Consider the following 13543-nt stretch of genomic DNA (forward strand, 5'->3'; position numbering starts at 1 on the left):
CATAGATTAGGTACACACACACACACACACACACACACACACACACAGGATACCTGCAGGTCTTGACAGTTGAAAATCCGTTGCCCGTCTGAAGCCTCAGCTGCACTGCCACTGTGTTCAAGTAGCTTTGAAGAACAAAGCCAGAGGGAAAAGAAAAGAGCAAGGAAAAAAAAAGCGGAAAGCAAATCTGGCAGAGGTTGTTGCACAGTCTGTTTTCTTTTTTTTCTTTTCCTTGTAGCCCAAGGGCAGGTTTTGCTCCTTCCTTACTGGGTAGGCTAGGTATATAGGTTGGGTGTGGCAGCTAAATTCTTCAGATTCATTTTTCCTGTGCTTTGTTAGACACCATCCACCCACAAGCTATGGCAGATAGCTTTTCACATGTGCTCTTTCTTTTTTTTTTCTTTTTAAGACATTTAAGGTCAAGTTGATCTGTTCTTTTTTTTTAATGAATAGGAACAACCACAAACCCCCCCCCCCCCCCCCCCAAAAAAAAATCTCCTTGTTTCAAGTTCAGCATGAAGTTATCTTCTGCATGCTGACAGCTACAGGTTTAAAAAGCATGACCCTGGTGAGAGTGGAACTGTTGCACTGTGCTGGTGTCTGCCTCTCAAATCGCTGATCGCTCATGCATGGGCATCTCTCTGGCAAAAGCACAAAAGACGTCTCATATTTTCCCCGTTGTTTCTTCTTCTTTCTCGTACATAGTCTTTTCTGTGCGAGTGCATGTGCACGCATGATTGCCTTTGCTCCGCTGTATCTGTTCTCCTCACGGCAGCCTCTTTAACCCATTTCACCTGCTCATTCACTCTCATCGTTGACATTCTCCCATTTAATAATCCGTTTTTCTCCCACCCCACTGAAATTTTTCCCTAAACATTTCCCTTTAGCTGTGGTCGTAGCTATTCACTCCGACTCAACTGTTTATGATTACTCCTAATGGTTTGGGATATTTCTTTGCCTTTGTTATAGATGGAAATGATTACACCTAGTTATTCGTATCTGTTGGTTGATACTCAACTGGAAGCTCTGTCTGAGTTAAGTCACCACTTTGGCTGCAGAGTCATCTCATTTGCATTCGGGACATACTGGCGAGTGTCGATGTTGCCATGGGACTCTTGGCTTTACAAAACTTCTGGAAGCTACCTGTTTTTCTTGCCTGGATACCCTTCTTATTACATACCTCAAGCTAAGTTGAGAGAGCTGTAATGATGAGTGATGAAAGGATAGGATCCCAGGACGAAAATGCAGGCAATCTGAAGCAAAGCGAGGCTGGTGAATAAATGAGCTGAACTCCTCTCCCAAGGTAAATTCGAGAATTTTGCGACAGGCCATTTGAGAAGTATTCCTTGAAGAAATCTGTTATTACCTTGGCCAAAAAGAAAAAAGGTTACTCAGATTACAGTGAACGAACAAAAGCAAGAGCGGTGCAAAGACGGTCTATGTAAACTATTAGAAATGTGCTTTTATGTTCGGTTAGAGGCTCCTTATCTGAGACACCAGAGACTCCAAAAAGGTGTTTAGACATTCAGACTAACGATTGACAACGCCCGTATCTGGTAATGATACTCACCCATACCGTGATTCACTTTTTATTAGTTTCAGATAATAGTAAAAGCAAACAAAGCCATAAATTTCCATTGCGGTTATGAAGGTTATTCGAATGGCTGCTATAAGGGTTGTCAGGGCTTCCATTGTCTTGAAAATATTTGCGTCATTATTTTGTCCGCCCCCACCCACCTTGAACTAATGTGTAATGCTCTACAGATAACTATATTGCTGTTACATTCTTGGTGGCTCCATTTCTTATCAACTGAGAACCTTGCCTTTTGTTTTGGCTCTAAATCGCTGTGACAATATTTGAATATGCTTAAGTGTCAGCTCAGTCATCCTTTCTGTTGTACGTTGTTTCCCCACCACTCATGTCCCCTCTGCTTCGGACTAATGGGAGTTTGTTTCGTTGTGCTTAACTTCTGTTATTTTATTGACTGCATTTCATTGTGCATCAGTCGACTTCCACAAGATTTAGTTGCACAGCCGAGCGCCACAGCGTTGCTTTGACCACATTTTGATTTCAACCTAAATTAAAAAGGAGAACTCAGTAACTTAAGGCAGACTTAGTTCTGTCTTAACATCCATGTCACTGTCGCTATAAAAGGAATAGCTTCATCTAGGAAAAAAAAACAACTTCTTTCATCAGTTTCACTTTGCGCTCTTATAAAGAATAAGGAGAGGAAGGCACTTGACTTATTTATCACCGCATAGGAAATGAGACAGATTTAGTTCCATAGAGATTCGTGAATTTGGTTATAGCCACTCAAACGTTAGGTTATCAGTTTAAATGAGACTGGAGCAGTAGTTGGTGTATCATCTTAGTCAGTTTGTAATACTGAAGCACCTTCTCTCTACAACACACACACGCACACACAAACTACACTTGTATGTACCCAGTGAGCACCTGGTGAGTGCCTGTAAGAGTAGTCTGACAGAAATGAAAAGCTCTAAAGCAAACCAAATTCACTGATGTGAACTTTGCTGTTAGCTCTTCCTCCGAAAGATCAACAAGCGACTTTCACACGTTTCAAGTGTCAAGCATTCAAACATCCAACGTGGTGATTGAGAGAGACGGAGGATAATTAATGTGTTGCATCAGCCGGGCAACATGTCTGTTCAACGCAGTGTCGTATGTATCTTTCTTTCAGTTTGCAGGATCTACTCATTCACCACTCTATTTGACCATTTTCATCCTGTACCACTCATATGTGGGTTTGAAAGCTCTTTTGTTTGCTCAGCTGAAGGTTAGAGCCCCCGCATGGCAGCCAAATGTAAACAGGAGAGCGTTGACTGGTTGTTGTTAATGTACCACCTTGACGGGTTTCAGGAAAGGGCCCTTCAAACTGTACAGCTGCCTGATCAGGGGCAGCTATAGTTCACCCTTCTTAGCTGCTAGAAATCAATTTAGGAGATCATTGAGATCGGGGGGCCATGGGTTGCTTATAAAAATGTTCTACAACATAATGCAGACAACAGAGATTTATGTGTGTGTTTTATGTTTGGTCTCTTAGGTGTTATCCGAACACAAGAACTGCTGGATCACGAGACAATACCTCACTACTGGTTAACGGTCTATGCTGTGGATCGCGGTGTGGTGCCCCTTTCAGCTTTTGTCGAGGTGTACATCGAAGTGCAGGACGTCAACGACAACGCGCCACAAACCTCCGAACCCGTTTACTACCCGTCCGTCATGGAGAGCTCTCCAAAAGACGTGTCAATCATCCAGATAAACGCCGTCGACCCAGATGCCAAGTCCAGCGATAAACTCGCCTACAAGATCACCAGTGGCAATCCCCAGGGTTTCTTTGCCATCAATGCCAAGACAGGTAAGACTGCTGTTACGAGGAAGGAAATTGATGTCAAGATCAAGTTGCATTTATTTGGCTGGAAGTCCTGCTACTATGTCATGAGCTTATATTGTAATCTGGGACAAACGGTAATGGGATATGCCTGCTTGTTGTGAAAGGAAGAAATCAGATCATGAGGTAAAGCTATGAAAGGCCGACTTGTTCCCAGTATACAGTGTGTCAACGTCCAAATGATTAAATATCAACAATTACACTCTCTTACTTTGCCGGTGTTACATTTCATGCTTTTCTTGTTAGCAGTGATCGATTTTAGAGACCCAAAATGCATCGATATGATGAACAGGAAATTAGCCCGAGACACCACGTGTAATCATCCTCATCTGAACACATCAGCTACACCAAAGGTCAAAAATGTGGGAACATAAAGGCTGCTTTACATCGTGGTGTAAAGCTGGGAGAGCAACAAGGCTCTGCGAGGCTCCCGTTTAATTTCTTTTTAAAAGGAATGTACAGTATGGACGCTGTATCTTCACCTAGAACAGGAGTGGGCCGAGCCTATGGGGATTTTGCACTCCAACACTCTTAAGTGTGTTCTCATATGGTTCTCTGGAAGTGGTGTGATGATAAATATTTCATTGGGTTCTTTTTAAGTTGCCTGGGCAGGCTATGTTTAGTGGTGCATCATGGGAAAAAAAAAAAGACTTGTGATAGGTGCAGAGAGAAGCTCCACTGCAGACAGAGATTTCTCATAGAGTTACAAATCTGTTGTGTTTAGATTATCAAAGGAAGGCTTTGCTCTGACTTTGTATGAAGTTAGAAAAGATACAAGCACCAAATGCTGCAAAGTGGAATCAGCCTTTGTCATTTTCTGCTTGAACTGATGTCTCGCAGCAGCGTAGACCAGCGTTCATCTCTGTTTCTGTCTGCGAGTTAGCTTTTCTCTCAGACCCCGCGCTCACACAGGTCTGTCTTTGCTTCGAGTTCAGCTGATCGGTAAACTGAAACGGGGAAGGGGTAGAGCAGCAGTTGCTCCAGTTGGTCCTCACACACGTGTGTGGTCTTGTTTCCCAAGGTAGTCACATCAACAAACTGGAGTTATTTTTGTTGGAACTGGCAACGTGAATTTTCTGACCAAATAAGGATTTAGCATGCGAGCTGCCCACCAAACAAGCCTCGCAGTAATGCTGCGCTTTCCTTAATGGACGCGGGGGGGCGGGGGGGGGTGAATGACAAAGAAAAACGAGAGCTTTTCGGTATGCACATATGGTTTGTGTTTTGTCTGCGTGCATGAGAAGATCAGCTTACACATGCAGATAAGAAGTCTGAAGTCTGAGATGTTAAAAAGGGTAGGGAACTGGAAATTGAATATATATCTTTCAACAAATGAGTTCTAAATAACACTGTTTTAACAAACCAGGCACATCTTATGCAGTGGATAAAGTTTGTTTGTTATTGTATGTCACAAACTCTCCAAACACTGAAACTTTCACATGCGAGTTTAGACTGTCAGAGGAGCTCACTGAACAAGAAATGGGAAAAGATAACGCAGAAGCAGAAGGTAAAGAGCCACTCATGCATATCTGAGCATGCTAAAACTTTTATCAGTGGGACACAAGATCCGCTTGCTTCAGGTTCAGCAACGACTGCTCTGGACAAAGAAAACTTTATTGAATCACTGCTCCGAAGCTTTGATTTAGTGTTTCTTGGTTTTTCTGACGATCGTGGCATTGAGTGGAGGCAGAGAAGGTAGGTGTGGTTAATACACAAGGGCAAAGAAGACGGTTACGCTTAAAGTTCATTTAAAATGTGCACATCCAGGCATTTTTATTTTCTTTCCTTTTTTTTTTTTCTTGTAATAAAACTAGGAAAGGTAGCAATATTTTTTGGGGGGGGGGGGATTTGTAATTATTTTTTATCTACGATATCAAACCCAGCTCAAAAATAGCACAAACTATCCCCACATCATCAACTCAATTTGAGATTCTCACTGCACATTCACATGTTTTTGAAAATGCTTAATTTTCCAACTCGCAAGTTCTTCTGTAATTCCATTGGAAGCATAGACCCTGTTTTGGCACATCTTCAAAGTTTCACTAAGCGGGGGTGAAAAGGGAAAAGACGTCAAAGCCTGTGTTTTTGTGTGGGTTATGAAACTTCACAGGCATGCGTCTAACTTGCTTTATCACGGGCTACAACCTTAAGCTGCCTTCTCTGCCTCAAACATAAAAAGTATGAATCACTAGACACCTTGGGTGGTGTCGGTTGCCCTCTTTTCCCCCACACAGACTCACACTGGTTCAGTAAAGTGCAGGTTGATAGGCTAAGGTCTACTTTATTTCTGCCAAGTAAACAAGTCCTGTTTTGGATGCTGTCTGTCTTTACTTTGTCATTTAAGTGCAGGACCAGATCTTCTGTCTAGCAGACACTACTGCTGCCCCGAAGTCTTAAAACCTACAACTTACTGGCTTGATATAACCCTGCTCTCGAAAGGATTGCACCAACCAGGCAGGGCCGTTTTTTTTCCTCCCAGCTGCATATGAATTATGTCTTCTAAAACAGTACGAGATCGTTGAATTGGAATAGTACTATTCAAGTCTAAAAATGTACAAGATGAACCAGTGCTCAGTTGTCTGGTGGTTCAGATCTCATTCCACCCACACACGTGGCCACAGCTGCTCCAGACTCTCCGTCTTTGATTTGGGAGAACCGAACAGAATCTCCTGGATAAACACTCGTAGGCTGTTGTCTGCAGATCACAACACGTTCCGAGATAGATCCGAGTGTGTATGTTCTCTGTGCAAACTATCAACTCGTTGTGTGGAAGGATATTCAAAGCGTTCATTACTTTGGTGTAAATTTGGAAAAACGGTGGTTTGTTCACACACACAGCGCTTGAGACAGTCAGCCCACTACCCCTCCGGTTTTGTGTTTTCTCTGCAAAAAGATGTCAGTGCTTTGAGCCGGTTGATCTGAGCTTGTTGACACAAGTTGCCCACCTTCTCTGTGGGAGACTGAGCAGTGTTCATTGCCTGCTGAATCACTCCCTGTCTTGTCTGAAATGCTTCTGCTGTGCTACGGACTTTGACCCGAGCTCCGGTGCCCGAACACGCGTGTGTTAGGAACGAGCAACCGAGCAGAACAAGTAAACGGAAACACACGCGCGCGCTCACACAAACACACGCACACACCACCACCACACAGGAGGTCTTCCATGTCTTAGCCAAGGAGAGAAAACCCAAGCATAGAGTTTTACGATAGGCATCTTATCTGGCTGAACTTACTTCCTGTTGTTGCTACACAGTCTTTCTATGTGTAGTATTCCACACTTTCTATCTCTTCTCTAATTGCCCCAATATTGTTCACTGACCTTTTAACTAGATTATCATTAGTTTATGATGACATGACATGAGATGTATGGTTGAACCCCTGAAGCTTGTTGAAAACTCGTAATAACAGCACCTATATGTGTTTCTCACCAGACACTAGTGTCGTTGCAGCATACCTCGCATTAAATGTGGCCGCCTATGCATGATTGTTTTAGCCTTTAATGGCTGCTTTCATTCCAGTTGTTGAACCAGTGAAGAGCCAAACTTCCAGGTGAACTCTGTAAATTGTTTTCTACCTTTTTCGCCCAACCCCCTCGTCGTTCACCCAAAGGCAGCTGCTCATTGTCATCAGCTGAAAGGGAATACTGTCGGCAAGGCTTTGGCAGGGTTGAATACCTTCAACGGGCTTTATGTGCTTTTGTCATCCCTGGGGCTGAATGAAAAGTAAAGGGAAACAGCCAATGGGATTCACAGCTGCGAATCACTCACATTTTGTCTTATATCAGTTGTTCGTAATGTCTGCTCTGTTTAAGAGAGAAAACGCACACATGCTGGTGTTATCAGCAGTTCAGCAAAGCCCCCAACCACTACCAAGGGAAGTGAGAGAGGAAATGAATACTTCCAACAACTTCCTGATGTTTCCGGTGATTTGAGGGGAAAACAATTGTTGCGGCTCTCCAAAAGAGATAATGAGAAGAAAATGTGAAGATAAGACAACAAGCCGGGATTTCCCTTTTAAAACTTGAAAAAAACTGTCATTGTGGTCAGGTGGGCCAAGGTTCGGTATAATCCTGCTCGAAACATTTGTGGTATGATGTTGTAGTTTTTTTTAATAGAAATGTAGAATTCAGTGTATCAAAAAAGTCATAGATAGTACTGTATTGCATATCTAAAGTTGTTTTAATCTCGATGAATAAATGTGAAGATACTTTTGAAACTTTGAAGAAAAAAATGATCAAAAACTAGATCTTCTTGTCATTCCTGCTTCAAAGAGAGATCATGAAACATTTACACATCTGGAAACATGAAAAATGTATTTAATTCATTACTCCAGGATGACTGGAGACAAACGCCACGGCATAAAAGGAATAAATAAAGACGTTGTGACAACTAGCTGTGTCATTAACACGGATAAAATGGCTGATTTGCCAATTTTGTTGTATTTAGACAGTGTTGTTCAGAAGATGTGATCAGACACTGAATTGACAAATCTTCACTGACAGAGGCTCGCTGTCGTTGTGTCGCTGGCCGCGGTTGGTTCGATCCTATACTGAAACAAACCTTTTTCCCACGACGAACACTTTGAATTTTCCTTCATGCCTAGCCTCTTAAAATTTTGCCGTGGGGACTTTTCTTATTTTTCACCTTTAAAATGTGTAAAACAGCTTTCACAGAAGCAGGATTATGGTCAGAATGAAGTTGAGGGAAGTAAAGCATAACTTCCATCAGGCTCTTGATCATCAGGGCATTGAGGAGATCAGATCTGTTTCAAGCATTACGACATACCTGTACTGTCAGCATGATGTCTAGGGAGGCAAGCCCCTCGGATTTGGACGATTTAAAAGACCAGTGCAAAGTAAAAATGAGTAAAGCATATGCCAGTTTGTTTCCTTTTTGATGACATAAGAAGGCATGACCAAACTGATCTCGCCACAACCTCTTTCCTTTCAGAAACATGTTATGATGCCTACCTTGTTGGTAATGTTCATGCGCTGATGTCGGCTCCTCATAGTTCTTTTTAGTTTAAGTTCTCATTTTTCTCACCCTTTTTCCTCACGGGGTTAGGGGTCACAAAAACCTTTCTTTGCAAGTTTAATTTTTTTTCTCAAGCATTTACCCATTTAATTTTTACCATATCTGAGAACAAAGTCACCAACCACCGATCTCATGAGGCTACTTTGTCATATTACTCAGTCATCATATCTGTGTTTTTGTCCCAGGATTGTTGATGTTATGTTTGCATCTCTGAACGTGAGCCAAAGGTACGTTTGCTTGTATAATTTTACCAAACCCCCAATTTATTTAGACCTCATGGCATTCTCTTTCATAAGTGCTTGGGAACCTGAATCCCTCCTAGTTCCAACTCCTCCATGACATGGCTGTCTTTTCAGATTACAAATAAGCACTGCAGCTGCGAGGTGCTGAGAAACTTCAATCCTAATGTAAACAGTGCTTCCCCCTTAATGCCGTTCATTCATTTTCACAAGCCCCTCATGTATGTATGAACGTGTTTACCTGGGCTTATATCGCCTCTCTTGGTTCCATTTGTCAAATTCCGTGTGTTTCTGGAGTGGATATTTGTTGCATGACACAGACTAATAAATGGCACGCCTAGCATTGCACCCTTTCTCAGTAAAAGAGAATTGTCAGCATGTCTCCTTCAGCTTCATTTTGGAGACTTGATTAATAAAAAAGGGTCAAACTGTTCCGTCTTTGAAGCACTGGTCCCTTTTAAACTCCTACGGTCTGGATTAGCTTAAGGTTCTTTTTTTAATGCTGTACCACAGTTTGCATTTTAGAGTACCGATGATGCGATCATAGTGGAAATGAATACTTTTCACGGTGCTCTTTTGGCCTTAAGCATATAATTATTGGTAAAGCCGACAGTATTGATGTAGTTGGAGTTGAAAAAAAACCGGGATTCAGGTTAAAGACATTTTCAGCCACTGCAAAACACGCAGAGAGCATTCCTGATTGTCTGGTATCACAGCTAAAAGTGTGCCACATAAATATATGTGTCACTCTCAAGTCGGCTAATCACAGCAGCAGTGACTCCAGAATTCCCTTCAGGCCCCCATTTTGAAGCAGCGGTTGTAGCGCTGAGGGACACGGTTGAGAGTGCCACTGTTGGTTTGCTGTTGTTTTACTCCCCCTCTCAAAACAGCATGGCTGTAATTACTGCCGGCCTAGCTCAGCCCACGCCTGTGGATAACTTGTGTGTGTGTGTGTGTGTGTGTGTTCCTTTCTGGTCAGCTTTGGCTCACAAACCCGTTATTTTGCAGTTCCTTAACGTTTAGGTAGTGACAGAGAGGCATGCACCTTTATTGACTTGAACACTTGTGCCAGCAGAGTGGTGGGACCATTCCTGGCAACGGTTGCTATGTATGATGGATTTCAAGGTTTTTATCTTTTGGGGAAATAAGTGGTTGTGAATTGTTTTTCTGAATGTGATGTCAGTGCTTGGATATTAGAGTGGACGGGTGGGTCTTGTGGTCAGAGACCTGGAAGTGAGTTGGCAGCGTGCCAAACAGAAATAGAACGGTAAGTAAACAGAAAAGCTTTAAGCCACGAGAAAAATGGGCATCGAATATTTTTAGATGCCGCTATCAAATCTAAAAAAAGAACGGTAGTTCGTGGTCCGAGAAAATTTATCAAAAAAATAAATAAAGTCATTGAAAATATTTCTGGTCACAACTACAGAAAATAGGAATTATGCTAGTTTTCATGACCAAATTTGGAGGGAATAAGCTGGGCGTCATTATTCCGCCACTGAAAAACACAACTGGAACACAACTGTCCTGGGTGAGGCGTTGTCTTTAAGAAATATTTAACATGGTCTAACGAAGTTCTTAATTTCTGAGCATGCTCGGTATTTGGGGTTTGATGAGAGCTTTAGCCGTTCTTAAGTTTGCTTAAGCAAAAAAACAAAAAAAAACACAGTTAAGTAAGGCTTGAAATGTCATGTGCAACTCTGTCTGGCTCATATTTTGAACACATTCCCTATTCTTGCATGCAGCTAAAAACAGAAAACAGGATATGCTGTCCCGCGCCATTAACTCATCTTCCAGTGAGCCCGCGGCTCGAAAACTGAGGTCTAAATTATGTTTGAGAAGTGGGAGTTTTCCACATTCTTCAAAAACAGAACCGAATGTATTTTTCCAATGTGGGTTTTGGGAGAAATGCGAGTCATTTTGTCACTCGGTTCGCTTTGCTGATGCTGTGTGTTGCTGCACAAAGGCGCAGCACGGAGATTGTGCCGTGGTGATTACAAGCGGTGTTTTGATACCGTGCCCAGTTGATTTGCAGAGAAATAATAAATTTGCCTCATAGACTCGGTGCTGTTAATGTTGTCATCTGTATTCCGCCGTACAATTCATGCTCAGAGAGGAGTTTTCTTACACAAGCACACAGGGGAGCTTAAAAACATAATCATCAATCATCTCCGGCCTTACCGAAGCACACGAGTAATTGGTCAATGTGGCCTGTTTTGATGCGGCTCAGCAGAACCATTTGTTTTGATGATAATAGTAGCTCATCTAACCCATGCTGATTTTGGAGACGGCACGCAACACAATGAAGAATAATCCCTGCGGGATGCAAAACTTTGGCAGACGTAATTTGTGTTGTTGGAACGTCATTTTCGCTCAGCGCTGGTTAGACGGTTCTTGGTGCTACACCTGAGTTGCTGGTGGAGAAGAGGTGGAGGTATATTTTATTTTGTCAGCAGGCATTTTTTTCGTTCACAACTGCATTTTCAGGGAAAACCACTTCAAACGGATGCGAAAATGTAAACAGGCTGTCACCATGATTGGTAAGTGGAGCAAAAAGAATGGGTTTGCACCCTTGGGAGTTCAATTTGTCCTCACAAATATGAGGAGACTTGCATCCTCGCAGTTCACTGTGAAGATTAAATACAGCCTAAGAAGAGGAGGGAGCAGAAGCGCCTCACTCACATCCCTCAATCTCGGTGCTGGGGACAGCTATTTCTGTGGACCTGCAAGTTGTGGCCTGCTATTCTTGTTGCAGCCATATGTGCCATTGATGGGTTTGGGTTTCCGAAATCCTTTGCTGTATGCTAATCAGACGCAGTGTGGCGAGCAGAAAGCTCTGGTGCGGTTGAAGTTGGCATGTCTACTCTACACTCAGTGTCTGCAAAGTTGCAATTACACTGGGAGTGAGAGCAGAATGCTGCCTATAATGTAGAAAATGTAGCAATACCCTTCCCCCCTCGCTTCTCTGCTCTGCCCTTGTTTGTGAGTTTGATGCAAAATTGCATTAGCCAGGAACTCAAGACTCCAGCTTGTTTTATTTTTACTTTTGTCAAAGGTCCCTACGTGATTGATGTCACACGACCTCAGTCAGGCTACTTAAGAAGGAGGAGAAGAGCTCAAAAAGACTCTTAAAACACTTCAACCAACAGCGGGAAATTATCTGAACCGTCTGTCTTTGTTGCAAAAAGTGCTCGGGCCCGTGGCTGCTGTCTTACGGGCCATCTATTTATTCAGCTTGTGGAGAAACTAAAAGTAGGGTGTCAAGGCTACACTGCTGTTTGGGTACTATTTGCAGATCTTTGAGATATTTCACATGTCGGGCAGTATAGGGGGCTGTCTGGCAATTTAAAGCTTTTCACTCATGGGTGACTGATGAGATAACCAGCGGGGTTCAGATTATGTCACACAACAGTGAGCAGTGGCGTTTTTTTTTTTTTTTTGCTTTACCCTGTACCATCTCAGTGTTTGATAGCTGTTCACTCAAAAGCCAATCTTCATGACATTTTCTCAAAGATCCGTTACTCCCCAGTGCTTTTTAGGCCAAAAGCAACACCGTTTATGAGGTACATTTAACGCTGTAGATGTTCCTTTTCTGCTTTTCATATGACATACAATTATACCACTATGTGTACAAAAGGCTAATTGTGTGCTGTTTTAGCTCAGCTGGTCTGTCTGTCTGTTATTTCTCAGTGGTTCATTTCATGCACAAAGAAATAAGTGGTTTATGGTCGATTTTATGTATTAATTTTCACAACTGTCTTCAACAGGTCTGGTTACAACCACTTCAAGGAAACTGGACAGGGAGCAACAAGATGAGCACATTCTTGAGGTAAGCACTTTATTTTGACAGATTTGTTAGTTTTTCTTTTTCAACTGATAAAACCAAACGTCAGTTTATTTTTTTCAATGTGAAAATAATTAGGGGAACATGGTAATCAGGATTTTAATCCAAAAGGTCAACACATTTAGTTCTCCAGTTTAGGAACTGAAAGAAAAAATGGGGGACTGGGGATTTTCCGAGGCTTGGCATTTCCAGTCAACTTTGGCCACGTGCCACCTGTTGCCAACGAAAAAGTCTTCATGTATATGCAAAAAGGCCTTCTTGGAATCATTTTCCTTGTGCCGATTTCCGGATGGGTTAGGTGGGAGAGGTGTGTGCGAGAGCCTGGTGACTGTTCCTTTGTTCTATCCCAGTGTTCCATCCCGTGGATGGAGCAGGCTGAGACAGGAAACTGCTGTCAAACCAATGGGCCAATGTCTAAACTTGTGGGATTTAATTGAGCTCAGCTCTGTGTTCTTCCGATGCTTCCCTCCCTCTTTCACACCACAGAACTGAGCCTTATAGTTGCCGCTTTAATTGTGTTTCCGTGGCCGACGTGGAGCAGATTGATCGCCTTTTAATTATTGTTAGACGTTACACAATCCAGGGATCTCTGGGTGACGGAGCTGTTGCATCTGTTGCCAGAGCTGCGCTATATTTCATACTCGTCTTGTGCATTTTCCTGCACTAATTACATTACTGGACTAAGTGTAAATGATAGGGATAAAAGTGGGGAGTATGGGAATACTATTCCCTCCTGTGCCACTGAAAAACGGTTGTATATTTTGGGCTTTACAAAATTGGATACCAGGGTAAAAAAAAAAAAAAAATCTCCTTCCTCTGCTGGTTTACTGAAGGCCTAGAATTGCTTCTTCCATGTGGGTTAGAGCTGTTTATTTATAAAGCTGGAGTTGGTGTCTTATGTAAGTTTATCACTAACTTTAATCAGATACGCAAATTTAAAGCATAATGAGCCAGAACCTTAGCAAAAATAGCAAGTTGAATGTGTTTTATTGAATGCTGCACGTTCCCTCTTAATTTAGATAT

At 42.4% G+C, this 13543-nt stretch overlaps 1 protein-coding gene across 13 annotated transcripts in view; it reads left to right on the forward strand.

Moving 5' to 3' along the window:
* fat1a (FAT atypical cadherin 1a) overlaps nucleotides 1-13543 on the forward strand; it is a 70329-nt gene that overhangs the window by 16916 nt on the left and 39870 nt on the right. For all 13 annotated transcript variants that reach the window (XR_012769616.1, XR_012769617.1, XM_075463224.1 and 10 more), the window contains exons 3-4: nucleotides 3063-3377; nucleotides 12444-12505. Coding sequence is in view for 11 of the 13 variants with exons in the window: in XM_075463224.1 (XP_075319339.1) it covers nucleotides 3063-3377; nucleotides 12444-12505 (377 nt within the window). In the remaining 2 variants the exon portion in view is untranslated. The remainder of the gene's footprint in view (nucleotides 1-3062; nucleotides 3378-12443; nucleotides 12506-13543) is intronic.

This window comes from Odontesthes bonariensis, chromosome 4 (genome assembly GCF_027942865.1).
Source record: "Odontesthes bonariensis isolate fOdoBon6 chromosome 4, fOdoBon6.hap1, whole genome shotgun sequence".
Lineage (NCBI taxonomy): Eukaryota > Metazoa > Chordata > Actinopteri > Atheriniformes > Atherinopsidae > Odontesthes > Odontesthes bonariensis.